At 47.1% G+C, this 24,796-nt stretch overlaps 1 protein-coding gene across 2 annotated transcripts in view; it reads left to right on the forward strand.

Annotated features, from left to right (window-relative positions):
- Positions 1-24,796, forward strand: part of LOC148501128 (transmembrane protein 132A-like) — a 195,562-nt gene that overhangs the window by 140,052 nt on the left and 30,714 nt on the right. For both annotated transcript variants that reach the window (XM_088450900.1, XM_088450901.1), the window contains exon 9: positions 8,964-9,255. In XM_088450900.1, the coding sequence (XP_088307026.1) occupies positions 8,964-9,255 (292 nt within the window). The remainder of the gene's footprint in view (positions 1-8,963; positions 9,256-24,796) is intronic.

Genomic DNA, 24,796 nt, shown 5'->3' on the forward strand with positions numbered 1-24,796 from the left:
CTGGATTACATGGTTCCCCTCTCTCTGGAACTGGATTGTGACAATAAGGGCAAATATTGTAGGCAGGTGGTATGCAAAGTTCACAGTATGCGCATTTCCTACCTGCCCTGGGAATTGTTCCCATTACTTCTGGAATTGTGGGGTACAAAGACTTAAGTGGGGCTGGCCCTACCAGCCATTGTCCCTCTCTCCTGTTAAGCCTGATAGGAGGTACTGTGGGTGCAGGGGGTGTGTGTGATCCTGCTGAAGGTGGTGATGCGGATGGTGGATTAGGTCCACAGTCTTCTAAAATTTCTCCCGCTTCTTCAATTAATGCCTCCTCACCTTTCTGAACCTGCTTTGCTACCCTTGTCCATGAGTTCACCTGATTTCATATATCCCTTATGCTTGATCCAAGTTCTTTTGCTCTCTTGCAAAAGTTTTGCACCTTATTGGGTCTAAAGATCCATGCTTGGGCATCCCAGCTTTCTGGAGTATCCTCTGTATGTCTTTAAGTGCACTTCTTCCTTCTTTATCTCTGACTAGCTCCTCAGGACTTTGTGGTTCTAATTCTGCCCTACCTTTACTACCTTGAGCCCCTATGACTGTATTACACCTTGGGTTGCCGGCTCCTAGTCAATACTAGAGATGTCTTGAAGGTTCCTTAATTAATGTACTCCACTGGGGTTCCTCTTTAAAATTTGGGAAATTTTCGCGTCAAACTCTATACTTGGATCTGGTATTCTTACTCTGGGGCAGACTAAAGGTGCAGATTCTGAACAAACATTCCTAGGAATCTTCCTACAAATTAGCTGCCAATCTTGGCCCTGAAGTGTCTGTAAATATGACAGATTCCTAGTATGTGTTCCCACTATTATGATAAAGGCTTTCTCAAGCATACAATCTGTTTTTTCAATGTAGATTCCTTTGGGGGTACTTTTAGGTACCGCTGATAATTCTGGAAGCGGGCACCACCTAGTGGTCTGTAACACCAGCGTTCCTGTGCAGTTTACACAATGTAATCTAAAGGGTGTCTGTGTTGTGCAGCACCCTCAGTGCTCTCGGTAATTGGCAAAGCAGCTGCCAAAGCTTGGCCTTTGAGGGGTTTTTTGGATATCTTAGGTCAAACCACTGGCGCTTGTTTGCTTGCTATATTTCTGGGCAGTGTGGATACTAACTGCCTCCAATCCTCACCCACCCTCCCTTGTAAATACACTATGTCAGTTACGTTTGTGCCAATTATGATAGACACCTACACTAGTCCTTGTGAAACTATCTTCACAGTATAGCCCTACTGGGGTTTCTTTGGCTAACACTCCGGTCAGTCTTGGTTGCAGGGATGTCCTGCTGTTCTGTAATAACAGAACCCCTGTACAGTCCTTGCACTTCAATTTAAGCGTGACTGTTTGGGTCATGTAAAACTCTTTTTATACCCAAAATTCCTGTCCTCAGTTCCCACAAACAGTACAACAGTAATGTTACTGCAAGTGCTACTACACACACTATTACTAAACCTCAGGAGCTTCTGTCATGGCCAGATTCTCTCCTGATGCTTAGAGTGTTATGTGGGTGTGGTTGGGTCCTAATTAGATGATGATGTGTTGCTGAGTGTCTTCCACATTCACAATAAGCAGAGTAGTGTTATTAAGATGGCCGGTCCCGCTATGCAGGCTAAGACTATCAGCACTATGTCTATATCCTGGCTGCACGGCATTGGAAGTGTCCTGGTAGCATATACAAATAATTAGACAAACACCTGACTCGGTCAGACACTGAGAACTGCAGGTGCTTCTAAACACGCAAGGGGCACGGTTCTCTGGTGCTTACCCACTTCCCTCGTGAGTAAGGCACTCCGTGTCACTTCAAGCAAGAACTGAGAGCTATGAAGTCAATGAATAGTCAGCCCAGGAGTTGCATGTTCCAAAAGACAGGACAAGCCTTTAATAACAGATGGAAACTGCAGTCTTTGGCTGTACTTTTAAAGACATTCATTTATTTACATCTCAGTTCTGTACATATCCAAGCACACACCTTTCATCATACACACTCTGCTGACAACAACTTATACTTCTATAGAAGACAGAATTTGCTAGGGTTCGAGAAATCAGTACCTCATACCCACTGATCCCATGCCTTACTTAGGAAGAGCAGAAAGATGGAGGCAAAAAAATGGCACTCACCCGGGTATGATTCTGCTGTTCCCAAGAGTCAGAGTGGTATCTGATCAGTGCACGTGGAGTAGCTGGATCCCGGACTGCTAGCCCCCAGAAGAATGTCAGGGTATTGTTCAGCTGCCAAGCTTAGGAAATTCTGTCTTGATGACTTCTATCAGTCGGCCGACGAGAGAGATATGGACTTAACACCCAGTAAAGTTCAAATCAACTCAAGAAGAGCCTTGTTACTTCCTGGTTACCTTTTATTAATACCCTTAAATTGAAGGTGTACATTTTGCAAGCAACCAATTAAACATATTTCCTGAAGCATAGTAATGTCCAATCAATTCTTGCCCTAAGGGTGTACATATTCGTAAATTAATTAGTTTATTTATATGGTCATATGCAAAAAGCAGTTTTTAGTTAGAAATCAGATAAAAGGTTGTGGTCTGTCAGCATGTTCCTCTTCAGTAGAAAAGTAAGCGTTGCTTGTCTTATCTTGTGAGCCAGCCTTTCCTGTCACAGTCTTGAAGAGAACATATCTGATTTCTTCTTAATTAAGGCAGAAAAAGCAAATCATCTTAGAGGCATACATTCATTTAAATCAGCACATGTGTTAATCAATAAGTTCAGCATTGCTTACCCTAGCAGTGATCGGGAAGCCGGCATAACCCCCCACCTTGCAGCCGCGTCCTCTATGGAAGCAGCAGCCACGGCTCCTGAAAGCTGGCTGTTGCTGCTGCTGTATCTCCCACCTGTCCGAGCAAAGCTGGCATGTCTCCATGAGCAGCCGCTGTTTTGTCCAGCCAGGGGAACCCCGGGACCACCTCCTTCCGTGCAGCTGCATCTACACTAGAAGCCAAAGCTACGCCTCGATCACTACTGGCCACAGTGTTGGAACAGATATTGGAACTTATCGGAGGATATACATCACATCTCTCGCAAATTTGTGGGTGAGAACAAAAAGTTTGGATTGAGACCTCCAAAGTTTTTTTGTTTTGTTTTTCCATGTCTGTAGTCTGGCATGATTATACAGTCAGGTGCATAAATATTGGGACATTGACAGAATTTTCATATTTTGGCCTCTATTCACCACCACAATGGCTTTGAAATGAAACAAACAAGATGTGCTTTAACTGCAGACTTTCTGATTTAATTTGAGGGTAATTACATCCAAATCAGGTGAACGGTGTAGGACTTGCAACGGTCTCTATATGTGCCTCCCACTTTTTAAGGGGCCAAAAGTAATGGGACTATCAACTCAAAAGCTATTTCATGGACAGGTGTGGGCTATTCCTTGTTATTTCATTATCAATTAAGCAGGTAAAATGTCTGGAGTTAATTCTAGGTGTGACATTTGCATTTAGAATCAGTTGCTGTCGACTCTCAATATGAGATCCAAAGAGCTGTCACTATCAGTGAAGCAAGCCATCATTAGGCTGAAAAATCAAAACAAACCATCAGAGAGATAGCAAAAACATTAGGTGTGGCCATATCAACTGTTTGGAACATTCTTAAAAAGAAAGAACGCACCGGAGAGCTCAGCAACACCAAAAGACCCGGAAGACCACGGAAAATAACTGTGGTGGATGACGGAAGAATTATTTCCCTTGTGAAGAAAAACCCCTTCACAACAGTTGGCCAAATCAAGAACACTCTCCAGGAGGTAGGTGTATATGTGTCAAAGTCAACAATCAAGAAAAGACTTCACAAGAGTGAATATAGAGGGTTCACCACAAGATGTAAACCATTGGTCAGCCACAAAAACCGGAAGACCAGATTAGAGTTTGCCAAACAAAATCTAAAAAAGCTATTACAGTTCTGGAACAACATCCTATGGACAGATGAGACAAAGATCAACTTGTACCAGAGTGATGGGAAGAGAATAGTATGGAGAAGGAAAGGAACTGCTCATGATCCAAAACATCAGTGAAGCATGGTGGTGGTAGTGTCATGGCGTGGGCATGTATGGCTGCCAATGGAACTGGTTCCCTTGGATTTATTGATGATGTGACTGCTGACAAAAGCAGCAAAATGAATTCTGAAGTGTTTCGGGTAATATTATATGCTCCTATTCGGTCAAATGCTTCAGAACTCATTGGACAGCGCTCCACAGTAGACAATGACCCGAAGCATACTGCAAAAGTAACCAAAGAGTTTTTTAAGGCTAAAAAGTGGAATGTTATGCAATGGCCAAGTCAATCCCCTGACCTGAATCCTATTGAGCATACATTTCACTTGAAGACAAAACTGAATGGAAAATGCCCCAAGAACAAGCAGGAACTGAAGACATTTGCAGTAGAGGCCTGGCAGAGCATCACCAGGGATGAAACCCAGCGTCTGGTGATGTCTATTCGTTCCAGACTTCAGGCTGTAATTACCTGCAAAGGATTTGCAACAAAGTATTAAAAAGTGAAAGTTAGATTAATGGTGCATACACACGGTCAGATTTTTCCTTCAGATCTGAACGATAACTATTTTAAAATCGTTCAGTCGTTCATATCTGAAGGAAAATCTGACATATCTGACTTGCCTGGACGATGAACGATGCGCGTTCCCGTTTGTCAGATAACGATATCTGACATCTGATGGGTTTGCAGTCAGACTTGGACGATTCCATTCATTTCAATGCAGTCAAAAATCGTTCAATCGTTCAAATCGTTCAAAACTTTGGTAAAATTGTTCAATCGTTCATCTGACAAATCTGACCGTGTGTATGCTCCATTAGAATTGTTTAGTTTGTCCCATTACTCTTGGCCCCTTAAAAAGTGGGAGGCACATATAGAAACCGTTGTAATTCCTACACCGTTCACCTGATTTGGATGTAATTACCCTCAAATTAAATCAGAAATTCTGCAGTTAAAGCACATCTTGGTTTTTTTTTTCATTTCAAAGCCATTGTGGTGGTGAATAGAGGCCAAAATATGAAAATTCTGTCAATGTCCCAATATTTATGCACCTGACTGTATCTTTTGTGTGTGTGTTAGGGGTGAGCGGGTTCGGATTTCTGAAATCCGAACACCCCCGATCCGAGGCCGAGCCGAGTCGGGCTCGACTTTTCCCGCCTGACTCGGATCTGAAATCGAGGCAAATCGTCATCATCCCGCCTTCCGGATCTCGCGGGTTTTGGATCCTATATAAGGTACCCGCGTCGGCGCCATTTTCTCACTCGGCTGTGGACAGTGAAGAGGGAGGGTGGGAGTTAGGGCTGTGTAGTGTAGTGCAGAGTAGTGTTGTGCTGCGCTGTGCTGTTGTTGTCCATAGGGGCTGTGTCCACTCCAAAGTCCTGTGCAGTGTCCCAGTCCTAAAGGGGTGCTGTAGTGTTGTCCAGGGGGTGCTCTGTTCGTCAGGGGTGCTCCCCCCAAGTGTTAAAAAAAATATATTTTTTCTGTGTTTGTGAATTGTGTGCGCAGTAGCCGCACGTGCATCAACAAAGTAGTGCCAAGCGTGCGCCTGTGTCATAAGTAAAGGGCCGGCTGGCTTGACCGTTAAAGGGTGCTGTAACCGACCAAGTACACTCCAAACTAAATAAAAAAATATTTTCTGTGTTTGTGAATTGTGTGCACTGTGGCTGCACGTGCATCAACAAAGGAGCAGCGCCAAGCGTGCGCCTGTGTCCCATAAGTAAAGAGCCGGCTGGCTCATTTCTTAAAGGGTGGTGTAACCCACAAAATGCACTACTCTCCAGCAAAAATAAAAAAATATTTTCTGTGTGTGCGCCTTAGCCGCACGTATATATCAATATAACATAAATGGAGGACCAAACTTTCTCCGATTAAAAATAAAATAGGGAAAGATCAAGAACCACTTCCTCCTAGTGCTGTTGCTGCTGCTGGGAGTTGTTCATCATCCCAGAGAGGAAGTAGGAACATCACTACTTTTACTAAACAATTGACCCTCCAACAGTCCCTAGCGATGAGGATGAAGTACGACAGCAGTCATCCTGAAGCAAAACGTATAACTGAGGCCTTGACTGCTATGTTGGTGTTAGACGTGCGTCCGGTATCCGCCATTAGTGCAGTGGGATTTAGACAATTGATGGAGGTAGTGTGTCCCCGGTTCCAAATCCCGTCTAGATTCCACCTGCATCCTCAAAGCAGCAGCAACAAGCGTGCGTCTGTCTGTTAAAGGATTACATCGGTGACAGCATCCAAGTAGGCATGTCAGACAGTCCGTACCTGTACTGGCAGGAAAAAGAAGCAATTTGGAGGTCCCTGTACAAACTGGCTCTATTTTACCTGAGTTGCCCCCCCCCCCCCCTCCAGTGTGTACTCCGAAAGAGTATTTAGTGCAGCCGGGAACCTTGTCAGCGAAAGGCGTAGGAGGTTGCTTCCACAAAATGTGGAGAAGTTGATGTTCATAAAATGAATTATCAACTCTTCCAGGGAGACCAGCCTCCAGAACGTACAGAGGGACCTGTGGTTGTGGATTCCAGCGGGGACGAATTAATACTATGTGAGGATGAGGATGTACACAACACTGAAGAGGGTGAGGAATCGGTGGATGAGGAGGATGAGGACGACATCTTGCCTCCGTAGAGCCAGTTTGTGCAGGGACACATTAATTGCCAGCTTGTTTTGTGGGGGCCCAAACGAACCAATCATTTCAGCCACAGTCGTGTGGCAGACCCTGGCGCTGAAATGTTTGGTTTGTTAAAGTGTGCATGTCCTGTTTATACAACATAAGGGTGGGTGGGATGGCCCAAGGACAATTCCATCTTGCACCTCTTTTTTTTCTTTGAATTATGTACTGTTTGGGGCCAAGTTTTTCAAACTGCCATCCTGTCTGCCACTGCAGTGTCACTCCTAGATGGGCCACGTGTTTGTGCTGCCCACTGGTATCTCTTAGCATAGTCATCCAGCTACCTCGGTGCAACCTTTTGGATATAAAAACACTATTGTGAGGTGTTCAGAATAGACTGGAAATGAGTGGAAATTAAGGTTATTGAGGTTAATAATAGCATAGGAGCAGAAAAACCCACAAATTCTGTGATTTTAGCTGTTTTGGATCTGTATTTTTTTTTTAAAAAAGCATAAAAAGACAAAACCCAGAACCCAAAACACGGAAGGGTGGTTTTGGCAAAAACCAATCCAGATCCAAAACACGAAGAAAGATCCAGATCCAAAACCAAAACACGAAAAGTGGCCGGTGCACACCCCTAAAAAAAAAATATATATATATATCTAAATTCTACTCTATCTCTTCAGGGTCAATAGGGCCCACAGGAACTACCCTGGGGTATGTAGTTGGAACGCTTAAATGGACCAAACAGCTAAAGCTTTGGGGCTCCCAGCATGCACTGGTCCTCCTCCCTATATCTGCCCTCTGCTACAGGTATTCAGTTTTTTGTTTGGTGCGCGGCAAGACCAGTCACCTGTTATACAGCGGGACTGTATAGGCAGTCCAAGGCTTTTTTTCTTTTATGATCTACCTTAGTTTTTTAACTTCAGAGTTTAGCGGAACCAGGTGCTGAGAATGACTCATGCACCACGACTCCTCCACCAACGCCGAAACGCCAGTACCGCTACATGCCCTGAGGTTTTCGGCAGGTCTAGGCTTGTCTTAGCTAGAGGCTTTTGCTGAGGTCTGGACTGTAGTCGGATCACAGAGATGTCAGGTAAGCGATTCCTTTAAGGGAATAGTATGTGGCAGTCCTGGCCTCCGGTGTAGAGATGCATCGGAGGCTGCTGCAGGTGAAGGACTCGTGTAACGTGTCCTCACTGGGGCGACCGGGTCCATATCGTCTGTCGCCATGGACGAGTGGTAAGATGCACTAGTCAACATTTTGCTACCGTGAGGCCAGCGTACCCGGCCATAAAAATCGCAGCCATGGGGAGATGGGCGCTCCCCTCAGACGCAAACTTTCAGGTACGGATTCCTGCATCTGGCTTGCTATATTTGACCACCTCGTGTGTGAGATGCTCGTAGTTAGCATTACGGCGTGTACTACTGAATCTGTTGGTCTCAGAGGGTTGGTCTGTCTCTCTATATACCTCTCCCTTGGGTTTGGCATATAGCGCTCTATATCCTACCAATACATCGGCAGAGCTGGTCAGTTGATACAGAGTCTATATTGCTTTAGCAAATGTGGCTGTGTTTGAATGACTGAAGCTGATTGGCTGGTACTCTCTCTCTCTTCTCTCTCTCTCTCTTCTCTCTCTCTCTCTTCTCTCTCTCTTCTCTCTCTCTTCTCTCTCTCTTCTCTCTCTCTTCTCTCTCTCTTCTCTCTCTCTTTTCTCTCTCTTTTGATAAATCTCCGCCATAGCCTGATCATACTTGCAGTCTTTGGAGGTGTGAGCAGAATTTGTTCACGTTCAATTGAGTCCCCCTCATGTGGATGTATTAGTCTGTACTTATATATGCGGTGAGGCAGTTCTAAAATGTTTTATTGCCATTCATATGGATAATTAAAGGACCAGTGAATTTAAATATGCATGCAACCTGAATTTTAAGAACCACAAATTGTATTTACAGTTGTATTAAGTTTAGCGCAAGCTATTCTATCTCTACCAATTCACTAGATATATAGGACAATTCCACTTTATTTAATAGTTTGTTTATATATTTTAAGCTGAACATTTGCTATTCATTGGCTCTTCCATACAGAGGAGGTTAATTTCACTAAACACTTCTGATACTCCTTACTGAATGCCTTGCAAATGTAATTAGTATCTCTTTGTGTATACAGCATTTAGGTATTTTAGATATATTAGAACCGATATCAGCAGGAACCGTGCAGGTTGCTTTAACTGGATTTATTGTGTCATTGTACAGTGAACATTTAATTTCATAGAATTAAACATCTGCCGTAACAGACTGCCTTTCTCTTAGGTCTTTGGGTCATACTCAAGATGAAAACAGAGATCACAGAGCTGCATCAGATCTTGGCGATCAGAGTTGTCGTCCTCCGTACCAGAGGGCTCAAGTGCGCTTTCTTGCCTACTTTGTGGCTCATTCCTTAGATGGCAGCCGTCAGCTGACATACCTTTTGGGTAACGATTGGCTGTTGGATGTGTCTCCCCTTGTAAGAAGCCAGGCTATCATCAGAGATCAACGCATTGCACGTCTAGAGGAGGAGGGCACTGTTCTTATTGGTCAGCAGCCAGGAGTCACATCTGTTGAGGTAAAGTGGCTTGATTTAAAAAAAAAAATTCACATTTCTTAGCCAGTCATGGTTTTTTTATTTTTTTTATTTATTTTAATACTCAATCTGTCTCCTTCCCTCTCAGTGATTGAAAGTCAGTGATTGATGTCCACTGAAGGGACTCTGGTAAATCTACTAAAATTAAGTTAGGATTTGACACCTCCCATAAATCTCAGTTTCCCGTTTTTAAAAATATGCAAGTAGTTCTACTATGCTCTCTGCATGGAAGGAAGCACAGTAAAAACTACACATTCTATGGGATGGGTACAGGATGCTGGAGCTCAAGATCTCGGCGGTCAGAAGCCTGACACTGGCATCCTGACTAGGCTACAATCCTGACGCCTAGTAAGTAAGCCTAACCCTCCCTCTCCGCAGCCTATACCTAACACCTCCCACAGCCTAACCCTCCCCCTAGTCCCTAACCCTCCCCCTAACCCCATTACTTACCTTTGGGATGCCAGGAAATGCATTCTGAACGCTGGAATCCCTGACATCTGGAATCTGACCGCATCCCACATTCTATACCGTGCATCCGGAAAGTATTCACAACGCTTCACTTTTTTCCACCTTTTGTTATGTTACAGCCTTATTCCAAATTGGAATAAATTAATTTTTGTCCTCAAAATTCTACACACAATACCCCATAATGACAACTTGTAAAGTTTTTGCTATTTTTGCTAATTTAATAAAAAAATAAGAAATCACACGTACATAAGTATTCACAACCTTTACTCAATACTTTCTGATGCACCTTTGTCAGCAATTACAGCCTCAAGTCTTTTTGAATATGATGCCACAAGCTTGGCACACCTATCTTTGGGCAGTTTCGCCCATTCCTCTTTGAACCACCGTTCAAGCTCCATCAGGTTGGATGGGAAGCGTCGGTGCACAGCCATTTTCAGATCTCTACAGAGATGTTCAATTGGATTCAAGTCTGGGCTCTGGCTGGGCCACTCAAGGACATTCACAGAGTTGTCCTGAAGCTCCTTTGATATCTTGGCTGTGTGCTTAGGGTCATTGTCCTGCTGGAATATGAACAGTCGCCCCAGTCTGAGATCAAGAGCGTTCTGGAGCAGGTTTTCATTCGGGATGTCTCTGTACATTGTTGCATTCATCTTTCCCTCTATCCTGACTAGTATCCCAGTTCCTGGCGCTGAAAAACATCATCCCCACAGCATGATGCTGCCACCACCATGCTTCACTGTAGGGCTGGTATTGGCCTGGTGATAAGCGGTGCCTGGTTTTCTCCAAACAAAACGCCTGGCATTCACACCAAAGCGTTCAATCTGTGTCTCATCAGGCCAGAGAGTCCTTCAGGTGCATTTTGGCAAACTCCCAGGTGAGCTGCCATGTGCTTTTTACTAAGGAGTGGCTTCCTGAAGGTTCTCCTCTCTCTACAGATGAATGCTGTAGCTCTGACAGAGTGACCATTGGGTTCTTGGTCACCTCCCTGAGTAGGGCCCTTCTCCAATCGCTCAGTTTAGACGGCCGGCCAACTCTAGGAAGAGTCCTGGTGGTTCCGAACTTTCTCCATTTACGGCTGATGGAGGCCACTGTGCTCATTGGGACCTTCAAAGTAGAAGATATTTTTGTGTGCCCTTCCCCAGATTTGCGCCTCGAGACAATCCTGTCTTGGAGGTCTACAGACAATTCCTTGGACTTCATGCTTGGTTTGTACTCTGACCTGCACTGTCAATTGTGGGACATTATATAGACATGTGGATGCCTTTCAAAATCATGTCCAATCAACTGAATTTACGACAGGTGGACTCCAATTAAGCTGTAGGAACATCTCAAAAATGATCAGTGGAAACAGGATGCACCTGAGCTCTATTTTGAGCTTCATGGCAAAGGCTGTGAATACTTATGTACATGCGATTTCTTAGTGTTTTTTTTATTTTTAGTCAATTTTGCAATAATCTCAAAAAAAACTTTACACGTTGTCATTATGGGGTATTGTGTGTAGAATTGAGGACAAAAATTAATTTATTCCATTTTGGAATAATGCTGTAACATAACAAAATGTGGAAAAAGTGAAGCATTGTGAATACTTTCCAGATGCATTGTATGTAATTGCAGGGAGACTGCTTTGGAGACATACCACAACTTACTCCTGTGATGTTCTGGGTTGTTTGTGGACCCGGGGTGGTAGCAGGAGCGATCACAGAAGCGGGTTTGAATAAAAAAACTAGGTTTTTTAATATGTGCTTGAGTAGACATAGACTATGGCAGAAAATAAAAGTCCAGGAATATATAAATGTGCACAAAAGTTCTGTGGTGGGAGCAATGGGTTAATGTCCAGACAGAAACAATTAGAGCTGTCCAGGTGTGCAGGTAGTCAGACTGAAAATGATCAAGCAGGTATACAGGTAGTGATGCAGGAAATAGAAAGCCAGGTATGCAGGCAGTGAACTAAGGCAAATGAGCAGGATGTCAGCAGGCTCAGGCACTCAGGTATGGGCAAGGGTGATGGAGGAAGTGGGGTAGTCCAGCGGAAGCTAGGGGCTGACAGGCAGACAGCGAATTCACAGGAACAGGATAAGCACAGAGAACTCCCTCTCAGCTACGCTGAGATACACGTTGCACTGGCAATGCAAAGGAGCTCTGAACTCCCTTAAATCCCCAGTGCTCAGCCGTGAATGGTCAGAGAGGAGCATGTGACACAACAGGATAGGGCAACTAGGTCACCTGACCGGAGACAAGATGGCGGCGCCCATGCCAGAACGGAATGGAAGCACCCCCAGGCCTAACCAGACCAGAGTGACAGTATGCCCCCACAGAACCACGCACAGCCAATGCTCTTCGCCAGGCACCACTGCCACCACCAGACGCCCCTCGCCATAGCGTCCTCACAGGTATTACCCGTCGACTACCATGCCGAGAGACCCTGGTCGTGACAACTCCTCTCCTCATGTTCACATAGCTGCCTTTTACTGACCGTCTTTGTATCTTCCTCTGTCGTCTTTCTTTTTCTATCTTTTAATCTCTGTGCCTCTATTTTTCGCTTTTTTTATTTTCTTGCTCATTTCTTTGTCACACCGCAACACCGCTATCCACTCCAGGATTTCAAACTGCCCGACTGGGACAATTTAGTCCTATTTGTCACAGAGCTCTCAAATAGGACTATTCTGCTGAACTCAGGATGGTTCAGAACTATGGTACGAATAGCAAAAGTGGTATTAATATTTGTTGTTTGGCAGGCTTGCCATCTAGCAGCAGCAGGTGTGTATAGGCAGTAAGTCGATCCACTGCTAGCAGGGAAAGTTGGTTTTGACGCTATCAGTGAAGCTCCACCTACCCAGCAGGCTAGGTTGTGCATAAGTCACAGGCATGCTAGCAGGTGGACGGGGCTATTGCACAGTGAATTAGATTCACGGAAGCTTACTGGTGGTAATCGTGATCCCTCAACAAATAAATAAAGTAGCATACAATTAACCTATAACGCAGTGTTCTCCCCAGGTTGTTTTCTGCGGGCGCATCGCCCGGCAGAAACATCCTACCGCCCGGCACTTTGCCCGCCAACCCCCCGACCCCTGCTGTGGAACGCTGGTCTCTGAAGTGACCGGAGGCTAAAGAAGCCTCCGATCGCTTCAGAGGCAAGCATTCTCAGATATGCACTGCGCGGGTGATGTCATGATGCCATCCTCAACGTGAGGAGCCTGCCCCACGCGCCTGCTGGATCTAGTTAGATCCAGTCAGCGCGAGGCAACGGGAGTGGGAGCGCAACCGGCCAGCAAGTAAAGGTAAGTACTGTGCTGGGACCAGGGCCAGGACCAGTCTGGGGGCACTGCATAAGGGACCAGCCTGGGTTCACTGCATAAGGGACACTATTTAAACCTGGGGGCACTGCATAAGGGACCAGCCTGGGTTCACTGCATAAGGGACACTATTTAAACCTGGGGGCACTGCATAAGGGGCCAGCCTGGGGGCACTGCATAAGGGGCCAGTCTGCGGGCACTATTTAAGCCTGGGGGCACTACATACGGGCACTACTTCAGCCAGGGTGCTCTGCATAAGGGCAAAGCTAAACTACAGGGAGCACTGTATAAAGGGCACAGATACAGGGGGCACTGCATAATGGACACTTTTGACTGAGAGCCAGTGGGGGAGCAGCCTGAGACCTGTCGGCCTGGATTGGTAAGGGAGATACCCTTTTTCCCGGCGTGCGCATAATTGCGAAGGCCCCCACCCGGCTACTTTTGGATGCCACCCGGCTGGAAAAAAATTCTGGGGAGAACACTGTAACCACTATAACAAGAATGTCTCTTATTTGCCTTTATCCAGTCAAGGGTTGTAGAAATGAACAATTTTATTGATGAAGAGGACACAGTCGCCAATAATGCATCAAATACAAATGCTAATAAAATAAACTGTGTTATGAATCCCACTGCCTGCTCCATGTGAGACCCCTAGAACCTGGGTAGGAAGATCTTCACCAATAACAATCAGACCCGCTCGTGAGCGGCAGGACGCTCGCAAGCGGGTCGATGTTCCCCCACTGCGCATGCACACGACGGAGCTCTCCATCGCTCCGGGTCTCGCACCAAAGGGGGCGTGCTATCGATGTTGATTGACAGCACGCCCCCTTTGGTGGGCGTGCCGGGGGCGTGCCTGCCAGATGGAGGCTTTCCCATGGGAACGCCTACCGTCTGATGCCGGCCCCACTGACATCACTAGTGATGTCAGTGGGAGTGATTTTGGCTCTGATAGTGCCAGAATCACTCCAGGGCTTGCGGCAGCGAGACAATACCGCAGGGTCTCTGTCGCAAGCCCGATGGTCGCGATGGTCAAGACCATCGCGACCATCATCATGGACGCTCGCACCCACAGCTATGCGAGCGGCCAGGAGGCCGCTCCATTTTCAGGGAGGAGGGCCCTGATTCAGCTCTGAATCAGGCCCTATGATACGTTCACCGGTACTTAGGAGGCCGCCTGGACTTTCGCTCGGGGTACTAGAGGCTTACACGGAGGTACAAGGGAATTCAAGAGATGAAGTGTACAGTTAGAGCTGATACAGGTAATGATGAGATGGCAATTGCATCGATGATATGGCAATTGTGCCGATGTTGCGGCGATGGTGCCGATATTGCGGCAATAGCCGTAGATAAACAGTCTAGACTTTGGAAATGGCTTTGAGAGCCAACGGTGCGGCAGCTGTGCCGATGTTGCGGCGATGGTGCCGATGTTGCGGCATAGGAGCTGCTTGGAGCGGCTAAGAAGCCGAATGAAGAATGGTGGTAGCACGGGAGCTACTTGGTGCGGTTAGGAAGCCGTATGGTGAACGTTGGCAGCACAGGGGCTGCTATATGCGGCTAGGAAACCGTGTGGAGGACGATGGCAGCCCGGGAGCTGCTTGGTGTCGCCTGGGAAGCCGAATGGAAGCAATATCATGGAGAAAACAAAAGCTGCCCATGCAGCTAAGCTGATGAAATGCACAGACAATGCTATAGTCGGCACATGTGCAATAGATCAGTGAGTATAAATAGGCTGCAGCACTTAATCAAGCTGCACCTGTGGATGAGACATCACTTCCTGAGGCATGCCGATCGCCTAGCAACATGAGTAACCCCGTCCTGCCTGGGAAAGCTGTCAGAAAGGGTCAAGTCGTGACCCTGACTTGTAACAGTACCCCCCCAGAACCTGGTTTATCTGGAAAATCCTGAAAGAAATATCTTCTCAACCTGGGAGCATGTAATGCAGTATCAAGAACCAAAGAACGTTCCTCCGGCCCATAACCCTTCCAGTGGACTAAGAATTGCAGACGACCCCTTGATAATAAGTCCAAAATTTTCTCCACAATGAATTCCATAACTGAAGCAGGCCTGGGCAAGAACCTAGATTTGAACTTGGCTGACGAGAAGACCGGTTTAAGTAAAGAACAATGGAAAGTATTATTAATACGGAGAGAGTTGGGCAATTGAAGTTTGGTGGCTACTGGGTTCACCTGTGATAATTTGGAATGTACCAATAAATCTGGGACCCAACTTCTGTGTAGGCTGACTGACCTTGATGTTTTTGGTGGAGAGCCAAACCAAATCACCTTTCTTAAAGCAACACGACCTCCGATGCTTGTCAACAGTTTCCTTGGAGCGGAGAGGATACCTTCCGAAGGCTTTGATGAACCTTGCCCCAAATATGTTGGAGCCGAGAGACAGAAGAAGAAGCTGGTGATCTGGAGACAAAGGCATTTGACCTCGGATGTTGCCCTGTAACATAGAAGAATGGGGGATACTGAAGATGCAGAGTGACATGTGATACCCAATCATTATGACACTTGGAAACATAATAGCGTAGATACTGTTCCAGAAACTGATTAATGCGCTCAGTCTGTCCATTGGACTACGGATGGTAACCTGAAGAAAGACTAAGATCAATGCCCAGAGAAGTATAGAACTCTCGCCAAAACTGTGCCACAAATTGTGATCCTCGATCCGACACAATATCCATTGGTAAACAGTGTACCCTGAAAAATGTGTTGGAGAAACAGGCTGGAAAGTCCCTTAGCAGAAGGAAGTTTTTGCAATGGTATGAAGTGTACCATTTTACTAACTCTGTCCACCACCATCCAGAAAACAGAACATCAAGCAGCTATTGGGAGATCAATGATGAAATCCATGGTGATGTGAGTCCAGGGTCTCCTGGGTATGGAAAGTGGAAGGAACAGACCCGAAGGAGCTGTCCGAGGTGTCTTATTCCGGGCACAAATCTTTAGTAAATGACGGCCACCAAACAGAATGGGAGAGTAACTCCGAAATCTTACTGACACCTGGATGACCAGAAACTCGACTAGCGTGAAAATCCAGCGGAACTGCTCTTCTAAACTTCTCTGGCACAAAGAAATGACCAGAAGGCTTCTCCAGAGGTGTCTCTGATTGAGATGCCTGAATCAGATCTGCCAGATTACGAGTGAGGGCACAATGAAAGAGTCTGGGATGATAGCTTCGTCTGACCTGGATGTCTGTCGTACTGGTTCAAAACTCCTGGATAGGGCGTCAGCCTTGATGTTCTTGGAACCAGGATGGAAGGAGATGAGGGTAAAAAATAATGCCCAATGTGCTTGCCAGGAATTCAACCTTTTAGCAAACTGAATATAGGATAGGTTCTTGTGGTCAGTAAGAACCAAAATCTGGTGTTTGGCCCCTTCCAGCCAGTGTCTCCAGTCCTCGAAAGCCCATTTAATAGCTAGCAACTTGAAATTTCCTACGTCATAATTGCATTCAGCAGAGGAAAATTTTTCGAGAAAAGAATGCATATGGGTGCAACTTACTATCCGTCAGGTCTTTCTGTGACAAAATGGCTGCTGCTCCTACTTCTGAGGCATCTACCTCTAGAATAAAAGGAAGGTCCGGATCGGGATATCGAAGAACAGGTGCTTGAGTGAAAGCAACTTTGAGAGTTTTAAAAGACTGCATCACCTCGATTGGCCAATTAAAGATATCCACTCCTTTCTTGGTCAAATTTACAATGGGTGCCACTATGCTGGAAAAAAGATTTTATGAATTGGCGATAATAATTAGAAAAGCCGAGGAACCGCTGGATGGCTTTAAGGGAAGTTGGTTGGTCCCACTTAAGTATAGCCTCGACTTTCCCTTGATCCATTGAAAATCCCTGGGACAAGATGGTATATTCCAAAAAAGAGACCTGAGTGACGTCAAAGTCACATTTTTCCAACTTAGCGTATAGATGGTTCTCCCACAGTTTTTTGAAGAACCTGACGTACGTGCTGATGATGCTGGTCCAGTGACTGGGAGAAAATGAGAATGTCGTCTAGGTATACGACCACGAATACCCCCAAAAAGTCACGAAGAATGTCATTAATCAGGTCCTGGAAAACCTCTGGAGCGTTAATTAAGCCAAAAGGCATGACTAGATACTCATAATGTCCGGAGTGAGTACTGAAAGCCGTTTTCCACTCGTCTCCACTTTTGATTCGAATCAGGTTATATGCCCCTCGGAGGTCAATCTTGGAGAAGATATTAGCCTGACGCAGCTGATCGAACAATACCGTAATGAGAGGTAATGGGTATGAATTATTTACCGTCATGTTGAGTCCCCTGTAATCAGTACAGGGACGAAGAGACCCATCCTTCTTCCCCACGAAGAGAAAAACAGCTCCCAGTGGTGATTTTGAGGTACAGATGAATCCGTTAGTCAAGGCATCTTCGATGTACTCTGTCATAGCTTTTTCCTCTGGTATTGAGAGGGAATACAACCGGCCTATGGGTAATTTGGCGTTTGGTATCAAATTGATAGCACAGTCGTAAGACCTATGTGGAGGAAGAACATCCGCAAGTTTTTTTGAGAAAACATCAGCGTAATCCTTGTACTGAAGCGGAATGGCTGGAGATGTCTCAGAAATCGTAGGAAGTACAGACCGAATGGGCATAGTCAAGCAATGATTCTGACAAGTCTGAGTCCATTTGATTATTTCACCAGATTGCCAGTTAATCACAGGATTATGATCCCTAAGCCATGGAAGACCCAGAACGACTGGAGCCAAAGGACAATTTAAGAGGTAAAAGAACAAAGCCTCTGAGTGTAAAGACCCTACCAAAAACGTAGAGGAGGCGTCTTAAACTTCACATGTCCTGAAGAAATCAAACCTCCGTCCAAACCACAGATCGAAATATTCTGTTCCAAGGGGACAGCTGGAAACCCCAGAGTGCGAAAGAAATGAAAATCCATAAAATTGCCTGCCGCCCCACTATCAAGGAAGGCTCAAGTAGACAAAGTGGAATTAGCGAGTTGGATGGCTGCTGGGACTAAAACAGAATTCTTGGAAGTAATAGATGCCAGACCAAAGTTAAATCCTCCCGAATACTTAGGCCCTGTCTTTTTACCGGTCTGAGCGGACAATTATTCACAGTATGTCCCTTGACACCGCAATACATACAGAGGCCAAGGGACCCTCTTCTGCGTATCTCTTCTGATGATAGGTGAGAGGACCCAATCTGCATTGGTTCCTCTGTGACCAAAGATGGAACCCAATCCAGAGAATGAGGTGATTTGATGGGAAGATTTTGTTCTCGTTTATGTTCCTGTAGTCGCCGGTCTATCCTGATGGTATACGTTTAGGATGCCGGCGGCCGCAATACCGACCGCCGGCTTCCCGGCTCCTCTATCCCGACTAGGGTTAAATGACAGGTGTCTAAAATCTAGACGCCTGTCATTACCCCTACGCCCAGAGACAGTCACCCGGCGTCCCGATCAAAGGGATGCCGGGTGCCTCGAGCGGACAGCTGCGGGGGAGGAGGGTTAGGTTTAGGGCTCCCGGGGGGGACTTAAGGTTAGGCACCCCCCCAGGAGGGTTAGGGTTAGGCTAGGGGAAGGGGGGGTTAGGGTTAAACACCCCCGGGGGGAGGTTAGGGTTAGGCACCCCTATGGGAGGGTTAGGGGGGGTAGGTTAGATTAGTTAGTTCTTACCTTGGGACGATCGGGATTACCAGCGCTGTCGGGCTGCCGGGATCTCTTCCTCTGTTGGCCTGACACTGCCGGGATACGAACTGCCAGCCATGCGGCCGGCGGTATTACATACCGATTCCATCCTAATGGCCTGTTGCATAAGATCATCCAAGAACTCAGGAGGTGAATGTTGAACAAGTATGTCCTTGATGGCCTCAGAAAGACAGATGATATTGGCTACATAGGGCCGGATCATTCCAACTAGAGTCAGTTGCCCATCTGCGGAACTCTGATGAGTAATTCTCCACTTCCTTCTGACCCTGTTTGAGGGTACGCAATTTGGACTCAGCCAAAGCCACACGGTCCGGGTAGTCATACAAAAGGCCCAAGGCTGTAAAGAAAGCCTCGACAGTCTGTAATGCCGCATCGGTTGAAGGCAGTCTGAATGCCTGTGGATCCCCCCCTGAAGGAGAGCGATTACCAGTCCCACTTGCTGCAACAGAGTCCCTGAAGAGATCAGAACGAAGTCGTAAATAAAGCTGCAACTTTCCCGAAAGTTTAAAAACTGTCGGCAATCACGAGAAAACCGATCTGGCAAATTTATCTTTGGTTCAAGATGAGGAGCTGCATGTACTGGAGAATGGTTTTCCTCAACTTGTATAGTGAATTCCTTGACTTTCTGGGTGAGTGTTTGGATCTGGGCTGCAAGCACCTAGGCAGGACTTTGTCCCTGCTCCATGATGTAGAAGCTATAACTCTGATATGACTCTATCTGTATCTAATTCTAAGTGTACCTGTGTTTTTGGCCGACTATAATGTTATGAATCCCACTGCCTGCTCCATGTGAGACCCCTAGAACCCAGCTAGCAAGATCTTCACCAATAACAACCGCTTGCATACACACACAACGATTTTTTGGACGATTATTGTTTAACGATAATCGTTTGAAAAAATTGTTCACTTTCTGAGTCAAACGATGAACGATAATCGTTCATGCGCGTTCACGTTTGTAGTTCAGTCAGACTTGTCAACTCAACGATTTTCATTAAGGGAATATGCAAAAATCGTGTTTAGTTCAAAAAAATCGTTCATTACAATTTAAAAAATCTGACAGAAAATCGTTATTAAAATCGTTCGTAACAAAATCATTGTTTGTGTATCCAGCTTTAGAACTATGATACGTTCACCGGTACTTAGGTGGCCGCCTGGACTTACGCTCAGGGTAGTAGAAGCTCACACGGAGGTACAAGGGAATTCAAAAGATGAAGTGTACAGTTAGAGCTGATACAGGTAATGGTTCTGATGAGTTGGCAATTGCATCGATGATAGGGCAATGATGCCGAAGGTGCGGCAATTGTGCCGATGTTGCGGCAATAGCCGTAGATAAACAGTCTAGGGTATGAAAATGGCTTTGAGAGCCATCGGTTCGGCAACTGTGCTGATGATGCGGCCATGGTGCTGATGGTGCAGCAATAGCCGTAGATAAACAGTCTTTGAGAGCCGATGTTGCGGCAAGTATGCTGATGTTGCACCGATGGTGCCGATGTTGCGGTACGGGAGCTGCTTGGAGCGGCTAAGAAGCCGAATGAAGAATGGTGGTAGCACGGGAGCTACTTGGTGTGGCTAGGAAGCTGTATGGTGAACGTTGGCAGCACGGGAGCTGCTAGATGCGGCTAGAAAGCAGTTTGGAGGACGATGGCAACCCGGGAGCTGCTTGGTGTCGCCTGGGAAGCCGAATGGAAGCAATATCATGGAGAGAACAAAATCTTCCCATGCAGCTAAGCTGATGAAATGCACAGACAATGCTATAGTCGGCACAGGTGCAATAGATCAGTGAGTATAAATAGGCTGCAGCACTTAATCAAGCTGCACCTGTGGATGAGACATCACTTCCTGAGGCGTGCCGATCGCCTAGCAACAGGAGTAACCCCGTCCTGCCTTGGAAAGCTGTCAGAAAGGGTCACGTCGTGACCGCAACTTGTAACTGGAAGATGCTATAAAATGTAGAAGGCATAACCCAGAGTCTTGAATGAGCAGTGTGAATTTGTAACTTAAATCCATTCTGGCTCAAGGCAGAACTTTGAAGGATGGATGCGAGTCAATTATTATTGTTCTTCTGGACTAAATTCTGCAACTTCCTTTGGTCTTTTGGAGGGTCTAATGGAAAGGCAATAACAAAGAGGTACTACTGTATTACCAAAGTTCCATAGCAAAAACAACCAACCGCAATAGAAACAGGGCGGGTAGGGATGGGAGCTGTTGCTTAGGCAGCAAATCCTATTACCTAGAAAAATATAGTTTGAAGATGTTACTGTAGATTCCTGCAAACTACAGTTTTTGTCGGGAGGCTTGCCACCTAGCAAAAACAAGTGGGCAGATTAGCACACACCTGGTGTATGCGCAGAGGAACTTGATTTTATCTAAATCAGAAGGCCTACACTAGATTTTTGTATAGATTCTGGCAGACGACCAATGGGATGCATGCATAATGTTCTTGGGAGACAAGCCCTTTGAGGCAGCCTTAAGGCCCTCATACATCAGCAATCAATTGTGGCAATTGTGCAATTTGCAATCGATTGTGTATAAAAATCTGCAATGTATGGGCTTCACAGATCGCAGATTGCAACCAAAAAGTGATTGGAATTGTAAAATCAGATTGTCCAACATGTTGGGTTTTACAGATCGATTGAGGCTGTAGATTGCTAGTACCAACCAACCAGTTACTATAATTTTTCAAACACAGCCTGTGACATGGCAGTTAGGAACTGACCGGCTGGTACTTTATCTCCGTTCTTTCTCTATCCAAGGCTTAGTAAATAGACCCCTCAGTGAGCAGTAGCCTCGCCCAACTGCTAGTGTGCATGTGATCTGTGCACAACATAGCCTGCTGGGCAGGTGCAGCTTCACTTTAAAGCTGGGTACACACTTGTCCAATCCTCCAGGGATCCAACTCCAGAAAAGACAGTTTATACAATCCTACTGCAGACCTGGTAGCAGATTCTACATCCAATCTATAAGTACACACTTGTCCAATTTTGCTGCAGATCTCCAACCTGCATCTGCTGCAACAATCTGCTGAAAGGATTGTATCACCGTACACACTCTTACAATCTTTGGCAGACCGGCTGCCACTCACTGAGATGAATTGGGAGAAGAATTGGACAAACCAGTCTCTGGAGCGTACACACTTCTAAATTGGTCTTATGATTGGCGATCTGGTCTCTTTTTCAGCAGGTTTAAAAATCTTTTGTACACTACCAATGTCTGACTAACTAGTTGGTCTGAGGTTGGATTGATGACAATTGGACAAGTGTGAACCCAGCTTTAGGCCCGTATTCAATTAGCTGCGAAAAGCCGAGATCCGCGAAAAAGTTTCGCCGTTCACGGCTTTTTGCGTGTCGGAAACTTATCTCTGTATTCAATTCCAAAGACTCTTCGCGTACGCAGAAAGTCAATCCAATGTAATTGGTGAAAAAGATTTGCCTTTTAATTATAGGAGAAAAGAAGTGTATTTCTACTTCAGGGTCCATAGGGTATCCACAGGATACCTTGGGGTATAGGTGTGACGTCAGTCGCAGGGCACCAAAGAGTTAAGCTTTCAGCCTCCCAGGATGCACTAGGTCCCCCTCCTATACCCCGCCCCCGGGCCAAGGCACCTCAGTTTAGTTTGGTGCCCGGCCGGAGTCGGGTGCACCTGTTGGAGTGGGGGCTAGAAGAGCCCCTGAAGCTTTTTCTTCATGCAGCTATGGCTGCACATCTGGATGAACAGCATGGACAGTCAGTCCTGACGTCCATGCTGTCTTCCCTACACCCGCCGGTACTGATCCGGGGATGCTGGTGGGCGTCTGGGGTCACAGCTAGCGGTGACCCCAGATGCTCCGGACCATGGCCGGATTCAAGGGGGACAGAGGTAAGTAGCGGGGTCCCGCGGTGGGTCCCCGCTGATCACATGGTCCTAAGTCCCCAGGCAGGGGGCTCCCTGGGGACTGGCTGCAGCGTGGAGCCAGGCGACCAACCTGCGCTTCCACTACCCCCTGGGACAGCGGACCGCAGCAGAGCGGTAGCGCTGCGGCGTCCCAGGGGTTAAATGCATGCCAGGGGAGCGCGCCTTCCCTGTCTCACAGCCGGCGCCTCCCCCGCTGCACACAGCCCTCTCTGCACTGTGCTGACTGGTCCTGTGTCAGCGCTCCTCCCCCAGGCCAGCTTCTCTCTGCTCCTCGGCGGCCATCTTCTCTGCAACGCATGGTGAACGCTGCTGGAAGCCTGGAAGGAAGCATCGTGGTCTGGGTCCCCCCGCATACCTCTCCTCCGCTGTGGCTCAGGTCTGTGTATGCAGCGCTGTGTCCTACCAGGTCCTGTGTCTGTGTAGTTGAGTGATCAGCGCTGTTAGTGCAGGAATTGTTATTTCTCTGCATTGTATGTGACTGTGCTAGCGCTGCTGCCTGTTACTTTATCTTCTCAAAACTGTCAGCTTTATTACTGTCCCTGTTCTTTCTGCTAAAGCCCTTGCAGTGCGGTGCTGCAGGGTGGTCTCTCGCCTATTTAATACTTAATTGGTGAGAGAGGTCACATACGTGGTGCCATCATGTCTGAAAGTGATTTTCCCCTCCGGCTACAGTGTACCACGTGCAAAGTACCGTTAGCGGAGGGGGAGGGTAGCGCGGAGGGCCTTTGCCGGCAGTGTTTGTCCATGGCGCGGCCTATTACGGTTACAGCACCGGTACAGGAGCCGCCCTGGGCTTGTTTCGCTCAGGTGTTAACTTTAGTGGGCCAGTTAGCTCCGCAGCCCGCGTTTACTCCGATGGGTTTGTCCCAGCAGTCTGTGGTGTCGTCACCCATGCAGGGGTTCCCACGACAATTGGTGGTACCCCACAGTCTCCCTATTTCCCCGCTCCCAGGTTCTCAGGAGCCAGCGTGGGTTAACTCCCTGACGAGTTCTGTACAGCACTTGTCGGATGTGTTGCAAGGGGAGTTTGTGATGCGGCCTCATAAGAGGCCGGTGGCGTCTCTGTCCGCTCCTTATTAGGATGACGAAGGGACGTCTGATGATGGGGAGATTCTGGATCCTTACGATCAGGAACCTCTCCATACTAAGGACGCTGATGCTAAGTCCAAAGTATATATTCCTGGACTTATTCGGGCGGTCCGCACAGCCTTGGTGATTGAGGACGAAGTTCCCCCAGCGGCTAAATCTAAGTATGCCTTTTTCAAAGATGTGAAGGGCGATGCCACAGTCTTTCCTCTTTCGGGTCAGTTGGTGGACCATTTAGAGGAGGCGTGGAAACAACCTGGCAAAAGATACCAGCCGCAGAGACGCCTGGCGGTGGCTTATCCGTTCGCGGATAATTATTTTGCTAAGTGGGAATCCCCTCCACAGGTGGATTCTCACGTGACCCGTCTTGTCCGTAGTGCCACATTGCCGATGCCATCCATGTCCTCCCTTAAGGATGCTACGGACTGCAAGGTAGAAATCTGCCTGAAGTCCGCTTATTCCCTTGCAGGGGGGGCAGCACGGCCGGCTATGGCCATTTGCTGGGTTGCCAGAGCGATGGAGCGCTGGGCGGATTCATTAGAGGCTTCTTTTGAATCCGACTGTCCGGCCGAACAGGCGGAGTTGATTGGCAATCTCCGTGATTCGGCCATCTACATCAACGAGGCGGCTCTAGACATTAGTACTCTGGTGTCTAGAATTTCTTCAGCAGCGGTAGCTGCTCGTCGCACCTTGTGGCTGCGATCCTGGAAGGCGGACGCAGATTCCAAGAAAGGTCTGGAAGCGTTGCCGTTTACCGGAGAAGTTCTCTTCGGTCCGGATCTGGATAAGATTGTGGCCACGCTGGCGGCAGCCAAATCTGCTTGTCTCCCGTCGGCCGCTGCTCCTTCTGGTTCTGGACCATCGTCCTTTCGGTCATCTAGGGCCCAGGGCAGGCCCAAACCACAGTCGTTTCCTCGACAGGCTGGCCCTAAGAAATCGGTCAAGCCCCGGAAGCAGGCATGGAGTACCAGAGATCCGGCCCCCAAGCCAGATGACAAGCCTGCGGCCTGACGGTCCGGGCCTCCCTTTGGGGGATCCCAGGGTGGGAGGCCGCCTGCTACAGTTCGCCCAGTGTTGGTCGACCAC

Source organism: Taudactylus pleione, unplaced genomic scaffold, assembly GCF_031769625.1.
Source record: "Taudactylus pleione unplaced genomic scaffold, aTauple2 ptg000534l, whole genome shotgun sequence".
NCBI lineage: Eukaryota > Metazoa > Chordata > Amphibia > Anura > Myobatrachidae > Taudactylus > Taudactylus pleione.